Genomic DNA, 21072 nt, shown 5'->3' with positions numbered 1-21072 from the left:
GGTGTATAGGCACATATACAGACATATGGTGATCCAGTCTTGTATGACTGGATCACCATATGTATGTCTTGTATGAAATGTAGATCACCTTATATTGACATCGTAACCATATTTTTCATAGTGTACTTGTAAACAATGCTATGTGATGCCACTTCCTGTTTTCTCAAGGGGTGAAAGGTCATGTTTCATCGCTTCCCGTGATGTCACTTCAGGGTGGGACCACGTGGCACAATTTCCTGGGATGTCATCAGAGGTCAAGGGTCGTGTGATGTCACTTTCGCTACCCTTGGCATTTTGATGAAATGACGTCCGTGGTGATTGTTGCCTGCAGGCACCGTTTCTTTGAGTGGAAAAAAGGTTGGCTCCTCGGTGCATAGACTACTAGTGAGGGCTAAGGATGTTGATTGGAGCGTCCGAAGGTCAAATTATGCTTTTTTTTTTCTCCATGTCCGTGAGTCCCTGACCTGGGCCCTGGTAGCACCTTGAATTCTCCCTGACCGACCTTTTGGCCACGTGATTGTACTCGGTAATTCTTAAAAGTAACCATAAGCATTTTTTTGTTTTGCAGCCAGAGACGGACTTTTTCGGACGTGTGATTGTCAAGAAAGTAGAAGAGCCTGTTTCAGGTATGTGTGAGGATATTTGTGCACTAAATGGGATTGTATGCGGAACAATGTGCTTTTTTTCACATACAATGTGTGTTTTTGATGTCCTTTTGGCAGTTAATCCAAGGGGATCTGTGATCTCTCGGATGGTGCACTGTGAATGACTTTCTCAACCGTGACACAATTTAGGCTGCCCAAGGTGATGTACTTTTATTCTGTTTTCCCCACACACTTTACTTGCAACGGGGCCAGATTGGTTGATGGTCTCAGTTTAACACGCCCTGTTGCCATGAAACTGTAGCAAGCTGCTTAGATATGCCTGGCTGCAGAACCAGGCTTTGAGGGGGATGTCTCAGTGCTGGCACATTATCCCAAAATGCTCTCTCGCTATGGTTTGAGTTTTCCGGGTTGCTTCTTGTGGGGACATCACGTGATCACGGGAGCATGTTCTCGCGAGATCTCGGCATAACGTGATCTCGCGAGCCCACGCTCCGCGGGAAAACTTACCCGCCAGTGTTGATGCAGCGGCAGACCAAGCAGGTCATGCCACAGCGCTGCTCTTGATAAGGAGGCAATAACAGGAGGTTTTGAGCAGCCTCCAGTCACAGCTTCTAAGGCATAAGTCCACAGCCACTGGAGGCTACATGGGGGCCCTAGAAGCTTGCAGCGTGCCATCATTGTGCACACCCTTCCCACAGCGAGTTAACTGGGAAGCCATGAAGCTGAACTGAACCGAACTGTGAGTAAATGTTTGTCCTGAGTTAAGGCAGTTTAAGGTCCACCCGTTTGTCTTACAATAAAGACAGTTGGAACCCCTTACAGCATCCTGTCGTCCTTTAAGGCCACAACATAATTGGCGACGAGGATATCAAAATACCCACGGGCCCACCATGCAAGGCGCCACACCGCCCCCTGCCTTTCTCCCTTCACCAGGGACACCAGCAATTCCATGGATGCAGTGGGAGCCCCTTTTCTCCTATCTGGAAGCAGTGGGCGGCACGCAGTATGGCCCCCCTCAGGAAGAGGGCGATGCTGTTAAATGCATTGGGGGTTGAAGGTCAGCGCATTTTTGCAGTTTGAAGGCAATACCTGCGGCCGATGATGACGACGACGTCTACAAGGAAGCGACTCGTCGCATTGGGAAGAGGTTCACCAATAAGGAGAACGTTGTACTGCACAGGCTGAGGTTCTACACCTGCAAACAAGAAGGGAGCAAACCCGTGGACGACTACATCACCAGGATGAGGGAGCTGGCTTCTCTTTGCGCCTTTGGCGAAAACGCAGAACAGGTCATCTGCGACATGCTCGTCGTTCACACTAACTCTAGGAAAGTGCAGGACAAGTTCATACAAGAAAAGGAGGTCACCCTTGACAAGGCCATCCTAATTGCCAGGGCGGAGGAAGAAACCTCCAGCAGACGCAAAGAGGCGGGATGTCACCTGCCCGTGCCCGAACTTGCGGCACTACAATGGAGAGGGCGCAGAGACAAGCAGTCCCGCGACGGCCCCAGAGACAAAGGTCCCAGGCAAAAGGAGGCACCCAAATGCTATAGATGCGCCAGCACCAAGCACATGGCGAATGATCGCGACTGCCCCGCCAGGAATAAGGAGTGCTCTAAGTGCGGACGCACAGGTCACGTGGGTCCGGCATGCACGTGGCGGGAGAAAACTGTTTCCCGTGTCGATGGTGACTGCGCTTCAAGCGATGACGATCTACAGGACAGACCCATGGTCGTCATGGTCAACGCCCCCCATGCATGGAGGGAAAAGCCCCACTGCACCATTAAGGTTGACGGAATGGAAACGCGCGTCATGGCAGACTCGGGATCTGACCTCACTATCCTCCCCATCAACACATACAAGGAGATGATGGGACAAGCAAAAGTAGAGATCAGAACGACCAGGCAAAAACTGACGGTGTTCGGTGGTGCAACTGTCGACCTTTTAGGCTACATCAAAGCCCGGATCGATTTCAAAGGGAGGTCTACCACCACCAAAGTGTATTTCTCACCCAAAGGCCCAGCCGTGCTGGGATGGGAAGATCAACACCAACTCAGCATGAAACTAGATCCCAGCACTCCGGAACAGGTACTCATGGTCTCCTCAGGAGCAGCGCAAAATTTCAAGGAGATGTTCCCGAACCTGTTTTCCGAGAACCCAGGGAAGGTGAGAAACTTTGTCCACAAGATTCGCCTGAAACCCAACGCGATCCCGGTGAAATACAAAGTCAGGGCAGTACCTGCCACAGCGAGACCCGCATTGGATGCCCACCTTCGGAAGATGGTCGAAGAAGGAACCATCGAGACCGTGGAATCCTCAGAGTGGCTGAGTCCGGTAGTTTTGGTCAAAAAGAAATTCAGCAACGACCTCAGGATCTGCATCGACCTAAGAAGCCTCAATCTAGAGGTAATCACGGATAGCTTTCCACTCCCCAGCATCAACGAAATCGTCCTCATGATGAAAGAGGCGGCAATCTTCTCTAAGCTGGACATGCGTGATGCCTATCACCAGATCCCCCCGCACAAATCCTCTCGCCCCCTTACAGCGTTCATCACTCCTTTCGGCACCTTCCAATATACCCGCATGCCATTTGGGTTGTCGGCAGCATCCGCATTTCAGAGGATGATCAACTCCTTACTTAAAGGACTCACGAATGTTTCCTTCTTTCAAGATGATATCCTCGTGTATGCCAAAGACAACGAGACCCATGACAAGGCCCTCAGGACAGTCTTGAGCAGGCTTCAAGAGGAGGGCATTCACCTACGCCATGAAAAATGCGTCTTCGGATGTGAACAAGGTAGAATACCTTGGGTACTGCATCTCAAGTGACGGCGTCAGTCCCAAGAAGAACCTCATGCAGGCCATAACAGAAGCCCCGGCTCCGATGTCCAAAGAGGAGTTGCGCTCATTCCTGGGCCTAGCGGAGTACTATGCCAAATTCGTCCCTATATTCTCCGAGACCACGTCTCCCATGAGGGAGCTTCTGAAGAAGGGGGCAGCCTACTCTTGGGGCCCGGAACAGAACAAAGCTTTCTGTGAAATCAAAAAGAGAATTCTACACGTGCCGTGCCTGAAACCATACAACCCTGAATGGGACACCTGCATTACCACAGACGCCAGCGCGTATGGCCTGGGGGCCACCTTGACCCTGAAGAAGGGAGACACTGAGAATATTGTGGCGTTTGCATCCAAAGCGCTGTCATCATCGGAGATTAATTACTCCACGGTTGAGAAAGAAATGTTGGCATGCGCATGGGCCGTCAACTACTTCGGATCGTACGTATGGGGGACGAGATTCAAGCTGACCACCGACCACAAACCCCTCATGCTCATGTTGAGCCCGTGCAGCACCAAGACTGCCACCCCGAGGCTGGCCAGGATCGCAGCAAAGCTTCAAGAATATACATACGAGATAGCCCACATTGCGGGTTGGAAAAACGCACAAGCGGACTGCATGACCAGACTCCTGAACCAAAGCGCCCCCAGTACCACATTCTTGGAAGATGAGTGTGTCGTAGCCTCCATCAGTGACTTAAGGAACGGCGAATACATGGACCTGAGTGAGCGCCACTGGCAGGAGGAGTTCGAACAGGACGATGCCCTACAGCACGTTAGTACCTGGGTTCGCGAAGGATGGCCCAACGAGAGAGCGATCCCCGAAGGCCTTCGTCCCTACTGGAAAGTGAACGAGGAAATCACCACCATGAACGGTCTCATCCTCAGAGGCGATCAAATCATCCCGCCCAGCGGAATCCGCAAGGTGATACTGTGCAGAGCACACTCAGGCCACCTGGGATGCAACATGACCAGACGCAGGATACGCGACACCTACTGGTGGCCAGGCATGGACCCAGGACATGAGACAAATGGTCGAAAGGTGCCATGAGTGCACCAACAGTGACAAGCGCCTAGCTGTGAGGCAAGCCCCCATGCTGCCCATCGAAGTCCCCAAAGGGGTGTGGTGAAAACTAGGTTTGGATTTCATTGGGCCCCTGGACAACATGCCCCCAGAACACAAATACGGGATAGTCATGGTCGACTACTTCTCCAAATGGGTGGAAGCCGACTTCACCTCAGACATCACCACAAGCACAGTCATTGAAGCACTCACTGCCGTATTCCAGCGGGAAGGTCTACCAGAAGAACTCGTCACAGACAACGGAGTCCAGCTAGTCTCCCGAGAAATGGAGAAATTTCTCAAGCTCAACAACATTCGACAGCGGAGAGCAAGCCTATACCACCCACAGGCCAATGGCCTGGTTGAGCGGGCAAACCGCTTTATCAAAGGGGCGCTACAACTGGCTCATGCCTCTGGCCTAGACCCGTACAAGACAGTCAAGGAAGCTGTAGCAGCCCACCGCCTCACCCCCAACGCCGTCACAGGTGTTTCGCCATTTCATCTGCTGAGGGGGAGAAGGGCAGCATCCTCACTGGTACCACCCGGGCTCCATCAAGTGAGGGCTGACGAAGACGTGGACATGGATGACGTAGCGTTTCGCATGCAGCGCAACAAAGAAGCCATGAATACCCAAGGGGACTTGCGTCGAGCCGCTCTACACACAGCAGTTAACAGAGGTGACCTGATGAAAATACGCCTTCCCCACAAAGATATTTCGACTGGCTCCAAATACAGCAGTCCCATAGAAGTCATGGAGAGAGGGTCAAACCACATTTGCACCAGCGACGGAAGGAAATGGAATCTAGAGAGAGTGGCCATGTACCGCAGGAAGGAAGACAGGGAACAACCACACTGGGATACCGGAGAAGATCAAGACCGCCAGGGGACATTCGAAAACCCTCGCCTCTCAGAAAGAGATGCCTTGGAGCCACACCATGGCAACGAGTTCTCAAGCCCCAACTCTCCAACTACACCCAGGGAGGCACAGCGAAGAACAAGACAAGGAGAACTCGAATCACCCGCACCTCCTCAAGAGTACTCCAGCAATCCTGCCCCAGATACAGATCTAAGCAGACCTCAGAGAGAGAGAAGGAAGCCCAGCAAGTTTGCGGACTTTGTCATGGAATGACCATCCATCCTTTTCCCAGCAAAGGAGGTGTGTGGGGACATCACGTGATCGTGGGAGCGTGTTCTCGCGAGATCTCGGCATAACGTGATCTTGCGAGCCCACGCTCCGCGGGAAAACATTCCCGCCAGTGTTGATGCAGCGGCAGACCAAGCAGGACATGCCACAGCGCTGCTCCTGATAAGGAGGCAATAACAGGAGGTTTTGAGCAGCCTCCAGTCACAGCTTCTAGGGCATAAGTCCACAGCCACAGGAGGCTACATGGGGGCCCTAGAAGCTTGCAGTGTGCCATCATTGTGCACACCCTTCCCACAGTGAGTTAACTGGGAAGCCATGAAGCTGAACTGAACCGAACTGTGAGTAAATGTTTGTCTCGAGTTAAGGCAGTTTAAGGTCCACCCGTTTGTCTTACAATAAAGACAGTTGGGACCCCTTACAGCATCCTGTCGTCCTTTAAGGCCACAACATTCTCTCCCCCAATCTCAGTTACGTCGCCAAAGGTTAGTAGACAGTGAGCAGGTGGTGTTGGAAGTCGAAACCAACACTCGTGGTGTAGGGTTGGATTGTTTACTCTGAGGTGGAATGCGCTGCAATAGCTGCATTTCTGATTCTAACTACATCGCCTTTGCATCTCAGCAGAGCTGTGGGGAGAATGGAGGCAGTATCTAAAGGAATAGTGCAGGTGTGGCTTGAGGATCATGTTGGCATGTCGTAATTCCTCCAAGGTAATCTTGATTTCCAGAACACCTGAAGGTTAAATGTGTAATAAGAGGAGCTATTCCAGACATTGAGGGATGAGAAATATGGAAAGAAATATGCCGGCTTGTTAAGATTCTGTGACGAATCCGAGGAATTTGTCCCCTCTCCCTAAGGGTAAGCCACACCCTTTGGGACTAGGGATGTGAGCCCACTCAGCTGTAAACCCACTAGGGGACAGAGCAAGCTGCATTACACTGGTGGTGCAACACAAAAGCAACAGCCGTCAAGGCTATTATGTGACACTCCCAACATCTAGTCATACAAAACCGGTACCATAGGTTGTCTATTTTTTATAAGAATATCTGTTCTTTTTATTTTGTACCAGGATAACCCATATTTGTCTTTAAACACAGTACATTTATACACAATCATTAGCCAACAAGGGCCTTCATACAATGTTTTAACAATAAAAAAAATAAAAAAACATATCCTTTACAGACACAAGTAGAACCAATGTTTACTGTTACGATCTATGAACCCCATAGATCCTTCTTTCACTGTACAATTTCCAGACCCTGGTATTCTCCAGGCTCGTTTTTAAGATTGCTTTTTCCTTTATATTTAACCCACCCTAACTGGTGCAGTGTTGATGGTTGCTGAACTAAGTTCGACACGGTGTGTTTCGGCCGTCTCTTCAACCAACTGCAGTGTCACTATTATACAGCCTTCATCAGGACGGAAACTAAGTGCTAGAGTACACAATGTGTATTGTGTCTTAGAAGTAGTAGCCCAACGAATTCATGAAATGGACAAGATCCCGTGTTAATGCGTAGTCTCATATGTGGATGTGCCCACAGACGAGCTTAGGGTTACTGGCCCTGTCGAAGGATTATTATTGCCCAGTGTTCTGGCATAGGAGTCGCAGACGAGCCGTTCACAAATCTGGGCAGAAGGTCGCGGTCAGTGTGCTAGATGTAGAGTGGGGCACCTCCCGTATAACTGATAATCAGAGCTGTAGTGAAGTGTTGGGCCCGGTCGCTAGGCACCCCCACCCCTCTGTGGATAAGGCAGTCCCTGAAAAGGAATATGCTACCCTCCTTTGTCCAAGGATCTCATAGTTTTGTTTGTTACATGGGAATTGATATGTGCAATGATGTTCCGGACTCCTTGCCGGCACCATCTTCTAGGCGAGGTGTAGAAAAGCATAAAACCCCCACACCCTAGTTGCACTGGAGATAGGAGACACAATAGCAGTGGAAGAAGGAGAGAGAGGAGCCTGCAGGGCTACAGATCGGAAAGACGCTCATGCAGCAGGACCAACAATGAGACCTCATTTGAGGTGTGGCAGAGAGAGGAGTGTGGGTGCGCACCTTAGTGGGTGGAAGCGCAGAGAAGCATGCAGGCCACCGAGCACCCCTGCCGAGATCCAGACCGGAGAATTCGAGTACCACAGGTTCTCCAGCAGTATAGAGTGCTCGAGCAGCAACCAAGCGAAGCCGAGACCAACTGATGCCGAAATCTTGCAGGGTGCAGCAGGACCGGAGCAGCTGCTCTAACGCACGCAGAGCCGCCGGACGAGGCAGAGAAGCTGCGTCAGCTGACGAGGATGCCTGCCTGGATGAGCACCGCATGAAGAACAGAGGTACGTGGTTGTACCTGGGAGCCGGGTGGAAAGGCCAAACCATACTTCAAGTCGGGTCAGAAACAAACAGACCCCAAAAGGGAGTGTCAAACCTGAGACCGCAGGGCGGGGGTGCGAGAAAACCGAGCCCAGAGTGGGCTTAAAGACCTGACCTCAAGTGTGAGTGTAAAATCTGACAACCCAGGGAGGGGGTAGGAACTAAAGGGGTTCTGAAAAGAGGCAAAGAGGCCCTGGTCATCCAGGGCGAAGGCAAGAAATGTGTCGACCACTTTACTTGCACTGTGCTTCGGGTGAGAATCCCTAAAGACATTTGCTGAGAACTGTACTGGAACTACAGCAGGACCCACGATGCCCAGCTTCCCCCAACAGCCCACGAGTTTAAAAAAACAGACAAGTATGGTCCCTGCATGATGAGCCTCACTCACAAATAAATAACCCCCAAACAGTGTGCGCGCCGTAATTACCTTGCTTTGGCTTGTTTACATCCACGCTTGCTCCATCCGCCATTGCTGCTGGTGTGCTTCCAGATCAGGAGGGGGGGAAAAAAGCCGAATTCCCTCCAAAACAAGCTCACCCCCCCCCCCCCCCAAAAAAACACAATAACGCAAACACACATGTAACCCAGACATAGTCCAAACAGGCTCAATCCCCCAAAAAAACACAATAACGCAAACACATGTAACCCAGACATAATATTTTAGAACTAAAAGCATTTCCTAAAAATGCATTTCATTTTTCTGGTAATTACTATTTTCATTTCTTGTATTTCCATTTCTGGGGCTTTAAATGTGTGCTTTTCAGCACTTGCCTTACAAGCTGCGTTTAATGGAGCCCTATTCTGTCCTTCACTTCCCTTGGGCTATATTCTCATACCTCACCACCCTTTAACACAGGTTTCTCCACATCAGCCACTTGCTGACAAAGAAGGATTTGTAGCTTTTCGGAGGGGATTTAGTGGTTCAGGTCCCACTGGCTGACCATCATCGCTTCAGCGCCTGACTGCTGCTACCGTCCTGAGGGTTGCGCACAGCACTGCCCTGGGAACCTAGGCAGTGAGACCCGCTGCCGCGGCTGCGCCTGCCATCACCACCACTACAACTACCATCAAGAGCTGCGCCTCCTTCCTACATCTTGCTGCCCCGGCCCACCGCCCCTGGGATCAGACACAGCCGAGGGACCCACTGCAGCGGCCGCCCATGCCATCGCACCTGCTGTTTTGGGCTATGTTGACTCAACCTGGCTGACCTTCAGAGCAGCTGCCGGACAGGACAGAACAGGACACAGATGTTAAACGGCACCTGGTTTTCGCTGTTAACAAGGGCCCAGCAATTAAAGCTTTTCACTGTTAGTATTCAAAAAGAAAATGTAAAAACAAAAAAAAAAGGATTTTTTTTTCCTTTTTTTTAACAAAGTGGGGCCCCCTCCAAGCCATGTGCTAAAGGCCCCCCCCGCACCGCAGGGGTTGCGTGGGCCCCCGTTACGCCACTGTCAACTCCCTCTGGCGAAAATCAGTGGCTATTAACCCCTGGCTTTCTTTCTCTCCATTATAATGTAGGTACCCCACAGGTGCCTCAGACTGTTTTCCACTGTAAGCAAGCGGTCCCCCAACAATAATGTTGAGATAGGCCCCCATACCTCTTCAGCCATGCCTGATGATAAGTGTTATCACATGTCTAGACTGGCCTACATTGCGCATCCAGTTTGGACATTTTTCGCAATGTGACATTGCATTTTTAAAGCTAAATCAAAAAGGAGCGTTTTATTAGGTGGGGATACTAGAGCTGGGCGATCCCGGCAGACCAAGCCTATTCAGGCAAGATATTCTTACAAATCAAGCCCACGCAGTGGCGCAACAGCTTTATGTAGAGTAAAATTAAATCCCATCAGCATGGGCCTGGCTCCGAAACCTGACAATCCCCCCAGAGCCTCACCACCAACCTCCGCAAGAACCTCACTCCAGTGCTACATCACACAAACTCCTCAGCACCTAACCCCAGTGCCCCACCAACCAATACCACCCCAGCATAGATAGGATTGTAAATGTCTGCATGTGCCACACTTAGATGGGATTGTGAACATGTTAGCATGTCCCACACTTGGATAGAATTGTGAACCCTGTTTCCATGCTGGCTTCAACACCCTTGGCCCAAATCTGTAGGTTGCCCACATGAACAGATTGTGCTGTGGCGAAAGGCTTGGGGTTACCAGTGGGTTACCCTTTTCCTTTTGTGCCCCCAGTAGGTGCACCCACACATGTGAGGTACCTTTTTCGTCGGGACACCTGTGGGAACGCGAGAAGGTATGACATCTGTTGTTGGCGACGTATTTCGGTGAGTGGACACAGGGAAATGTCTCTGAAATTTGTTGGAAATGAAGACAAATCACAGACATTTCGCTCTGGCCACCCACCGAAACACACCGCCAACACCACATGGCCTACCTTTTTTTTGGATCCGCGGGCAGCAATGCTGTCACACAGGGTATCGTTGGAAAGGGGAGCATCTCCCCTTTCCAACGATACCCACCTCGATCTCCTGCTTGAAATACAGCCGGAGATCGAGGGGGAGAAAGGTGAAGACTCACCTTATATTTTCACTGCAGCAGCCCGAAATGGCTGCTGCGGTGAAAATTACTTTCAGTTTCACGCCGACGTGCATTACGCATGCCGACGTGAAACTGAAGGTAATCCAGCCCCCTGGCAGTGACCTCCCCCTCACATAGCCCGGGGTTTGGATTACTGTTTTGTGTGATCCCTGCTTTGCAGGGATCACACAAATCAAGGTGCCAAAAAGGACAAGCTATCTCGTCCTTGGCACTGTGCATGCACTTCCATGGATGAGATATCTCGTCCTTGGAACGTAAGGGGTTAAGTGCAGACCAAGCTTCGAGAAACAGCAGAGCGCTTTACAGAGGTATACAAGAATACAGATGCATAACGGAGCAGTTTTCGGAGGTAACAATAGAACACATACGCAGCTGGGGGTGGTATACAGAGGGGCACAGAGGAGGGGTACAGCTGTACCGGGTGGCAGGCAGGAGATAGGCGGCCACCGTCCAGCGAGCCAGGTGGCGCGATGGGAGATATGGCCGAGGTGTTAGCCATTCCTTCTACCTCTTGCTGCAAATTGGTATACCCTGAATGTTAGCGACTAGGCATTATCTACTGGAGAAATTAGTTAAGTGCAGTTGGACTGTAATTTGCACCAATAAAATGCAAAATTAATAAAACCTAATCTCTGCGAAATGTTTAATCAGATTAAAATGCTAAATAACGACTACCAGCGTCGAAACTAGTTTGACATTATGTTGCCAACATTTAAATGCAGTAAAAATGTGTGCCTACATTACTGGATTGTTTTTACAGAGATACAAGTTGGAAACAATCAAAAATAAATCTTACAATGTATACTTGCTTGTAAAATAATCCAAAACAAATGCAGTAAAAATGTGTAGTGTTGCTGGATTGGTTTTATTGAGAAACAAGTGAAAAAAAATAAAAGAAAATCCACCACTTTAATAGCAAGCAATCCTTGCTTCAAAAAATCCCAAATAAATCCTGTAAAAATGCTGCCTGCCAATTCGTGTTAGTGGATTGTTTCTACTTAGAAACAAGTCAGTAAAACTCCTAAATAAATCCTGCAGAAATGCCTGCCTGCCAATTAGTGTTAGTGGATTGTTTTTACTGAGAAACAAGTCAGTAAAACTCCAAAATAAATCCTGTAGAAATGCCTGCCTGCCAATTAGTGTTAGTGGATTATTTTTACTGAGAAACAAGTCAGTAAAACTCCAAAATAAATCCTGTTGAAATACCTTCCTGCCAATTAGTGTTAGTGGATTGTTTTTACTGAGAAACAAGTCAGTAAACATCCAAAATAAATCCTCCAACCCAAGACAAATAAATCCTTGCTTGAAAAAATCCCCAAAAAATCCAAAATAACTCCCAAAAAAATCTCCAGCTTGAAAACAATCCAGAAGCAATCCCAAAACAATCCAAAAAGTGGATTTCTTTTTTACTAGGGTATGTACCAGACGAGGTGCCTTAGAGACATTTACTGGTGACTTTCTTTGAACCGTGCCTTGGACGAGAATCCCCTTCAAAAACAGACGTATTCAGGAAGGGTCAGAAAGCAGCCACCCTTCCTTCTTTTGGGTAAAAGGCCCTTATGATTCCTTTTTTTGTTTAAATTAGATTCTTTTGGTTTATAGTGGTAGCAACAGCAATCAAATTAGGAGGTTTCTAGATGGTGGATACACATCATTCAGTGATACCTTCTGACGGGCAGACTTTCTTTTTCTTAAGTGTAAGGTCCAGAAACATAGGGATAGAATAGGATTTTTGTTGTGTACAAATAAAACCACACGTAAAAAATGTCATCTTGTCTGTCTCCTTATTCTGACTTAACACATTCCCAGAGGGAGGGGTAGAGAATGCGTTTTGTTTTTCTTGGGGAGGTATGCACTCCTGACTGCATTCTTCCAGGTTAAGCCCGCTGGCAACGGTCGAGATGGTAGGAAAGGCTCTGGTAGGGGATTGACTAATGCAGGTCTCACCTGTCTTCTATTTCTGTTTTTTATAGAATGATTTTCAAGTCTTTCTGAAAATGAATGTGGTAAATTGCACAGGGAAGATTAAGAGAAAGCGAGTTCCAAACCATTATTGCGTTTCTCTTTGGGCATTGTGAAGTTATCAGGTGTTTAAATGTGAAGCTCCTTTTTGCTTGTAGGGGGGCCATCAAACAACAAAACTGGGGAGTTTGTCTTGCATGTGCTGGGGGTAAGTTCAGATTGAGTGATTCTTTTTGACAGTGTTGAACACACAGCAAGTCTTATAAAAGAGCCAGTGAAGCACTAGGACTGTAGTTTTGCAAACTAAACCACGCATTTAAGAGATCATCCTGACTGCATATATATATAGTAACGCCTTTAATAGGGCTGATTGGCTTCATGAGAGGTGCGTCAAGAGAATGTGACATAGTCCTGTCTTGAGAGGACCGGGCATAGCTTGCACTAAGATAGGAAAGTCAGCCCCAAGAAAAACCTCTTCATGTGGGGTGTAGAGGGGCGAGGTCATAGGAGTAAGAGGTGCATTTTTAGCTTCAGATGGTGTAGTGACATCAAGTTTTGAATTTGAAACAGGCATTCAGACGGGCTGTATCTTCTGTCAGCAGCCTCAGCTACATTTTAGTATCTCATGTACGTATCATATGCATGTTTGGTCAGGTTAAGTTCATGTTGTGTTAGGCAGAAACCTGTGCAGTTCCCTCTGGGACCACTGCAAAAGATTTAAGACTACAGGTGTTTGGCAGTAAACCCACTTGGTAGCAGTCTGTACCACACAGATTCACTTGGTAGCTGTGGCTGAGCAGTCAGACTTCCCTCAAGAAGAGTAGGCAGTATACAGAGTATTCACAATAGGTCAAAAGAACACAGTACAACAAGTAAACACTGACCAGGGCTTGGTGTAAAAGAGATATAATTATTTTTTTAAAACCACATCTAGAAAAACACACAGGCACTAATAGTAAGCAATTCAAAAACACGGTCACTAAAAGATATACACTCCCTTAGAAGAATATTAGACAAGTCTTAAGTAAAGCCCCACTTATTTTCAGACAGCGGTGAGCGCTTAACGCAGATGGCTCTCTAATAATTCGTTTTAAAAGGGAGAGAAAAGCAGAGAATAAATTGAAACAGGTCCCAACACTTTTACAAGAACACAACAAGAGAGGAAGGCAAAGTAAAACCGTGAAGTTAGAGTTCAGTAGGTTGGATCCACTTTAAGAGGATCAAACGAAATGTGTCCAAGGTCACACGGTTGCAGTGCACAAAAGTCTTGAAAAGGTTCAAAAAGGAGTTGGACCAAAGAAAGGGACCAGTTAGGTCAAGGCAGCCAGCCCAGTCCAGAAGCTTAAGGGGTTATTATTACCTTGTAGAAATCTTTAGAAAGGTAGGCCTGGCGGACACGGTACCTTAAAGTGGTAAGAATACTCCAGCGGGGGCAGTTGTTCCTGGCAGCGGTTGCAAGTTGGTGCTTCATCCGGGGGAAGAGAGGATCTCGTCGGGGAGGAAGACAGGAGTCTGTTGCACTGCCAGGGAAAAAACCAGCCACAGAGTTTCTCAGGTAAAAGGAGCGGTCCTTGGATTCGCGGTCCAGTGGTAAGTGGCTATCCGGTTGCCGGGGTGCTTGGCACGGGCAATTCGACCACAAGCCGGTCTGGGGTGCGAAGAGAAGAAGGTAAACTGGTTGTGCCCACCAGTCAGGGGAAGAAGCCTCTCCAGCCGGGAGATCCTCTGTCGTCGGGAAGTGGTGAGTCGGTTCCGCAGGGCTCCACCGGTGGTGTCGTCGTGGTAGGTCGACTCAGCTTCTCCCTCGTCGGATTCTCAGGTCCTGTGGCGACTTCTGAAGTTCCAGTCCCCAAAGCCCTGCTTTTATGCAGCACACCCCCATTCACTCAGCCTAGCTGTCAATCAAACATGCTAAGTGGTGAGCCGGCCGGCTCACCACTTGGGCCAATCACACAAGAGTGCGACTTGAGTTACCAAGGTAACTCAGTCCAGGGTGCCTAAACCCCCTCCAACACCCCCTGTGGTACCCAGACAGAGTGGCACCACTTTTGGAGGCTTCTGTGGAGAAGCCCACCAAAAAGTGGAACAAAGGGCTCGACTTGGGTTGGAGTCACAGAAGAGAACACAAACGCCATTTTAGAATCGAGTCCTGGCAAAAAATACCAACCGGCGAATTAATATTAAATAAATAAACTGGCGGTATGTTCGAGGCTATGAGAATTAAATAATTAAAGTTGGTAGCCTCGAACAATGGGAAAATCCCATAGGGATATATTTGCGGTCGAATATAAAAAGTAGGATCCACTGCCACCAGCCAAAACTCGATCAGGGGGGCGGAGACGTGCCCCCTCGACTAACAGACGCCGGGGCAATCGAATTGCCCCGACCAGTACGTCCACAATATGATGGTTTGTACCGGTTTCTGTTAATAATTTGGGACTAGTAAAGCCAATGGTGACTTTACATGCCCTGGGAGACAGTAGTCAGTCCCAGGGTATGGAGTCTATGGTGGGGTGTCACTATGACACCCCTGTGTCACTGCACGGAGGGTGCTGTGTAACACACATAGTAAAAACACATGAGACCCTATGGAGTAAAGGACCCCATAGCCCATAAAACACATTAACAGTCAAAGGAACACAATAAATCATGCCTAAGAGTGGGAGAAAAAGAGTCTCACTCTTGGCAGGAGAAAAAACCAAACTCCAGAAATCCAGCAAAGCTGCTGGGGGGACTCACTAGGTTAGGAAATTCAGCCTAAAGGTACAATTCTCCCTAACATGTCAATCCGATTGTTGAGAAACTCTTGTCTGAATGTTAGAGTGAAGGGCAGAGGATCAATCCTTGAGGTCTCCATATGACATTGGTGAAGATTTGGAATTTGAAATGTGTACCATTTGAACAATGAACATATGACTGGCGTTTTGTGATCAGAACAAAGGACAAATGTATGGACTGACATATTATGCACCGACTTTGTTTGTTATAATTAGCTTTAAGTGGTATATGCTAATGAAGACTACTAAGAGGTCAAGGAGTATGAGAAGACAGTCTTCTCCTGTATGAAGTATCCACAATGTTCAGAGTGGCGGCTACACAGCTCTCAATGGTTTTCCCCAGGAATAAGAAGAATTTGATGGAGTGATACCTATTAAGGTCTTTCAGGTCAGCTGTTTCTTAAGGAAAAGTGGAGAAAACTGCCTTGTCCCAAATTCTTGAAAAATCCACCTACAAACGCATTTGCCAGTATGTACCCTAGCTGCGAACCTCTGAATTTACTACGTAGTTAGTGGGCTTGAGTGGAGGAACGTTTGGCAGAGACATTATTCCATATTTTTGAGTTGTAGGCATGGGTTTTGGCAAAATTGTAATACTAAATAGTGGGAATCTCGTTTGGACTAACCTTTACCCACCCAGTGTGTTTTAACATATGAGGCTTTGTCATTGTAAACCTGCCTCTCTTAACTAAACGGGAAAGATCTTTATGTACCCCGTACTTCGTTTCCACTTTTAAGTCATGGTTTTATGCTTTAACCATGAGACCGCCTTTTTGGAGTTTCTGAACCATGTTTATTTACTATATTTACCAAAACAGGATTTCATTTTCAAGCACTCTGATGCTTGAGGACCTGTGTTGCACCATAGGAAAACGGTTTTTAATGGATTGCACTCTTCCCACAGATTCCTCATCTTGCATATTCATGCCCAGCTTTTGCTGCCATAAAAGAAATGTTGCTCAGCAGGGCGGCTCCATGCCAACTTGCCTGTGTACTCCAAAACCTCAGCTCCAGAAGTGACACCATATATAGTGTATCATGGAATGGACCCAGGTACTCCTTCTATGATGTCCTCACGTTCCAGCTTATCTAATTCTTGCTCTAACATTTACAACGGTGAAAAGGGATTCTTCAATGTTTAAGGTCCATGGGCTACATTGAATCACTAATATTAAGTCTGACAGGTTGGCGGAAACATCCTACGTCTTATTTTTAAAAACCGTTTATGAACTCATTGTCACTTTTCACATTTATTTTGGTACATGATTTGCTTATGTTTTTTTTAAAGTGAGTTCTCTGATTTCACAGTCAGTATAGATACAAATTAAAGGCCCTTATTCGGGCTGCTTGTCATCAGTACAATGAGTTCATTTTACATGGTTATAAAGTGAAAAAAGGAAAGAATAACCACAATAATAATAATAGTATTAACACATTTCCTTTCCCCACCCCTTCCTTCCCTAACTCAACAAGTATAGCATGGTTTCAGATCTCACGGGTCGAGGACATTCTTTACAGCATGGCGTTCCTGTGTGGTACCCACATGTCCGTCTATAGTTCATTTACATTTTTAAGCAAGTTCGGCTTATGGAAGTGGTGTTTCTTGTCTTTGACATATTTGTAAAAAGGGAGCCAGATCTTCAAGAATTTCTGATATGTCCCAGCTTTCAGAGCACACACCTTTTCCACGGCCAGTATGCCACACATTTTAACCCACCAACAAGCCCGGATAGGTCCCTCTACTGTTTTCTAGCTCTGGGCCAGAGTCATTCGAGCCGCCGTCTGCAGATGCGTGATAAGTGTGGCGGTGGCCCCACTTGCGGCATAGACCTCCTCCACCTCTGCCTCCAACAGGATCACCACTGGGGAGTCGGGTAACTATGCCCCTGTAATCATTTTAGTGTGACCCAACATTTATTTCCAATATATTTTGGGTTTAAGGCATGACCACCACATATGACCTAGGTCTCATTTCCCCTTTGCGTTTATCCAGCATAGCTGCTGAGGCGTCCGATAGCAAATTTTGTATGCTGATTCTTTTATAACTGCATTTAAACGCCTTGTGGGCCCTATTCCAAATTTGACCCCATTCCTCTTCCGAGATAGTAACCCCCAGATCCTTCTCACATCTAGCCATTTAGGGCAGCTTGTCTCCAGGTTGTGCCTCATCTAATAGTCAGTATAGTCTCGATTTCTTTAGCAACCAGTCCCTCTCGCATAGTCAATTCAAGTCCCAGTGGTGCCCTTGAACCTGCTTCCTTTACCTCCCTTTGAGAAATCCAGTGTCTGATTTGTATATACTTGTACCGGTCTCACTTCCCTATATGAAAATTCTGCTTGCATTCCTCAGAGTAGTGGGTTCCCGTTGTGATAGAAGTCTTCTAATTTCAGTTTGGCCTGACCTTCCCATCCCTTCCAGTAGACTGTGTTCCTTCCTGGGATGAAGTCAGCATTGTATCTCATTGGGCTATGGGGCCCTAGTCCCGGGGTTGTTTTCACCCTTTTTAGTGTCTGATCCCATCCCTGAAGTGACGCTTTCGTTGCCTCTAGCAGCTGGCCTCCTGCTCCCCTATTTCCATTTCTCAGTGACTGCAATGCGCTCAGTGGGATGGAGGAAATTTCCTGTTCAATTTAGCACCAGCCCTTATGTATTTCGGATTCTGACCACCTTAACCATGAGCTCTATTTGGGCTGCTAGAATGTACATTTTCACGTCTAGGACTCCCAGCCCTCCATCAATGTCGAGCAGAGAAGAACCATCCTATGAATCCTTGGTGTCTTTTTATGCCATATAAAGGAAATCATTTCTTTCTGTAGGGTTTTAATCATCCAAATTGGTATCTCTGTCGGGAGTGAGCTAGCTACATATAACAATCGGGGTATTGTCATTTTGACTGCCGCTATTCGGCGAACCGTGAGTTCCTTCCTATCCCACCTATGGAGGTCCTCTAACAACTATTTCCACAGAGGAGGTATGTTTGCTCCATAAAGCTCTTTTTTTAATTTAAATGTATTTATCGGTAAAACGGTGACAGCGTCCAACATCATTATAGTAACATTCTCCCGACATCTCGTTCCCATTTTGCCTTTACAGCCAGACAGAGGTTTCTTCCTCTCCTTCATCAACTGATACAAGTGAGATATTGGGCCCCTGCTTTTGGGTACTATGCAGCATCTGGTGCATCAGGGAGCCGTTTTCTGGTTCTACCGGAGTCTCCTCCCATAGGCCAGCTATTCTCTTTACTATTCGGGGCGTAGCTTAGGAAAGCCCCTTCAGGCATGCCATACCGTTGGCGCCACTCCTGAAATGGTAGCAGTTTCCCATCTTCATAGAGATCCCCCATTTTTGAGCACCCTTTGCCCATAAAGCTCTTTCTACCCTTTTGTTAAGGTTACACCCAAGTATTCTATGCCCTTGTCTTCCCCGGTCAGTGGATGGCCTTTGCTCAGCTCCAAAAATTCGTTTCTGGTCATCCGTTATGTTAAGTGCTTTAGATGTATTGAAGTTAATAGTGAATCCTGAGACTGCCGCAAATTCCGGTAGTCTTGCCATCACTTTCAGCAACGTTTGTTTCGTGCCCCTCAAGAATAGAAAAATGCCATCAGCGTACAGCGCCATTCTGTGCGTCCCACTTGCACTTTCTACTCCCAGAATCTCTTGATCTTGTCTAATCATGGCTGCCAATGGTGACAACGAGCATCCCTGGTGCGTACCTCTCAGAATCTTGACCTGTGCCGTAAATTGCCCATTAACCAGGAATTCCGTTGATGGAAGTTAGCGAGTACCAGCCACGTGAATGCTGGTCCGCAACCAAACGCTGCCAGCACGCGTCCTAGACACCCCCATTCAAGACTGGGCCGCTACAGAGAATTTCTGCTCTGTTCTAGTTCCCAGATCTATATTATGTCTACTGCCCTTTGTATATTGTCTTGTGTGTGTCGCCCTATTATGAATCCAGCTTGATCTTCGTGGATTATCCCCAGTAGGACAGTACTGTGGTGGATTTACCCATGTCCTCCGTGACGGTTCCTTCTTCTCTAATTCTGTTAAATAAGTGTGTCAAGGGGACTATCAGTTGGGATCTAAAGGTTTTGTAATGTCCATTACTGAAACCATCCGGTCTGAGCGTAGGGATGTTATGGCTTTGTTGATTTCCTCTGCCGTGATGGGCCTTTCTAAGGTTTCCCTTTCTTCCTCGGATATCCAAGGCAGATCTACATTTCCAGTGAAAGTTTTCTGGGGGCGCAAAGATCCATGTATTCCTGCTTCAGCAAGCTCATATGGAATTGCTCCATGATCCTTCATTTATCAGCGTCCGCAGTGTGTAGAGTGCCCTGTTTGTCTTATAGCTGTGTGATATAATTGCAGGTTTTTTGCTTCCACAGTTTAGCTGCTAGCAGACGGTTAGCCATGCCCCCTTGGGTGTAGTATGTTTGATTAGTATTCAACAATGTTTGAGCGGAGCGGTCCGCCATATTTGCCTCTTAACTGCGCTCTGAGCTTTCGCAATGCCCCTAGTGTTTTGTGCAATTGCTTACTTTTGTTTTGTGATTCTGCCTTTGAACCTCCCTTTCCAGTTCCTTGCGCAATGTTTCCTTCCCTCTTATGTATGTCGCAGCCTGAGAGATAAATTCCCCCCTTACCACTGCTTTCCCCGCATCCCATACGTCAATCCACTTCCAGAGTGTCGTTCTCTTTAAAGTAGTCACTGATCACTTTCTCCATATGAGCCCTAAGAGCAATATCCTTTAGGATTAATACGTTCAGCTGCCATCGCTTCCAGTTCTCAGTTTTACTCACACGCATCTCAATTTGTAATATCTCCGGAGCATGGTCCATGAGATATTTGACCCCAATGTCTATAGTGGTCACATGGGGGATTAGCATTGATGAAACCAGGACCATATGTATTCTCGAGTATACCTTGTGCACTGCCGAATCATGCGTATAATCCCTATCTTTATTATGGAAAAATCTCCAAGCTTCTATTAGCGCCAAGTCTCTGAAGAATTTCCCCAGGGCCTGACGTTTGCTATTGTCATTAGCTGTGGGGTACAATGTTTTATCTAGTGTGGGCTCCATGAAACAGTTGAAATCCCCTCCGATTACCACTTAGCCCTCGCACCAACTCCCTATTTTCCAGAGCACAGTACCCAAGAAATAGTCATGCTTTTCATTTGAACCATAAATTGCAATTAAAGTATGTCTGTCCTTCAAGTACTAAATGCCTTCCTTCTGGGTCCCCATAGCAAAACTGCTTCCGAAATGCCAACAAGGCTCTGAGCAGAATCACCACCACCTTTGTTTTTATCAGACTTGATGCAAAATATTGTTTGGGGAAGGCACGATGTCTCATCTTCCTTTCATCATTGGGGAGGAGGTGTCTTCTGTAGGAATACCACAGATGCACGAATCTCTGACAGCCGTCTCAATATAGAGAGGCGTTTCATCAGTGAGTTTAAACCCTGGATATTCAGGGTTACCATATTTACCTGAGCCATACACAAAGGGTTGTAGATCTCTTGGTTGCCATTGCTCCTCAATTTCATTCCCCGCCCTCAAGAAGATCTGAGCCATATAACCATTCCACAAGGATAGTAAGTAATTTAACCCAACCCCCCACCCAAACATCCCCAATTTAGGATTCTTTTGCATATTCCACCAGTTACAATCGGAGTCTCTATCTGGCCCGCACCCTCCCTTGCCTCCCCTACCAACAGGTGAACCCCCAGATCCTTTCCTCTCTGAACCCTTCTTTG

The 21072-nt window shown here is 47.5% G+C and overlaps 1 protein-coding gene across 2 annotated transcripts in view; it reads left to right on the top strand.

Annotated features, from left to right (window-relative positions):
* Positions 1-21072, top strand: part of CHTF18 (chromosome transmission fidelity factor 18) — a 1093968-nt gene that overhangs the window by 1033113 nt on the left and 39783 nt on the right. For both annotated transcript variants that reach the window (XM_069647269.1, XM_069647267.1), the window contains exon 21: positions 569-626. In XM_069647269.1, coding sequence (XP_069503370.1) covers positions 569-626 — 58 coding nt within the window. The remainder of the gene's footprint in view (positions 1-568; positions 627-21072) is intronic.

The sequence above is a fragment of the Ambystoma mexicanum genome, chromosome 2q (genome assembly GCF_040938575.1).
Source record: "Ambystoma mexicanum isolate Mex_15411 chromosome 2q, UKY_AmexF1_1, whole genome shotgun sequence".
NCBI lineage: Eukaryota > Metazoa > Chordata > Amphibia > Caudata > Ambystomatidae > Ambystoma > Ambystoma mexicanum.
This window is presented reverse-complemented; position numbering and strand designations above follow the sequence as displayed.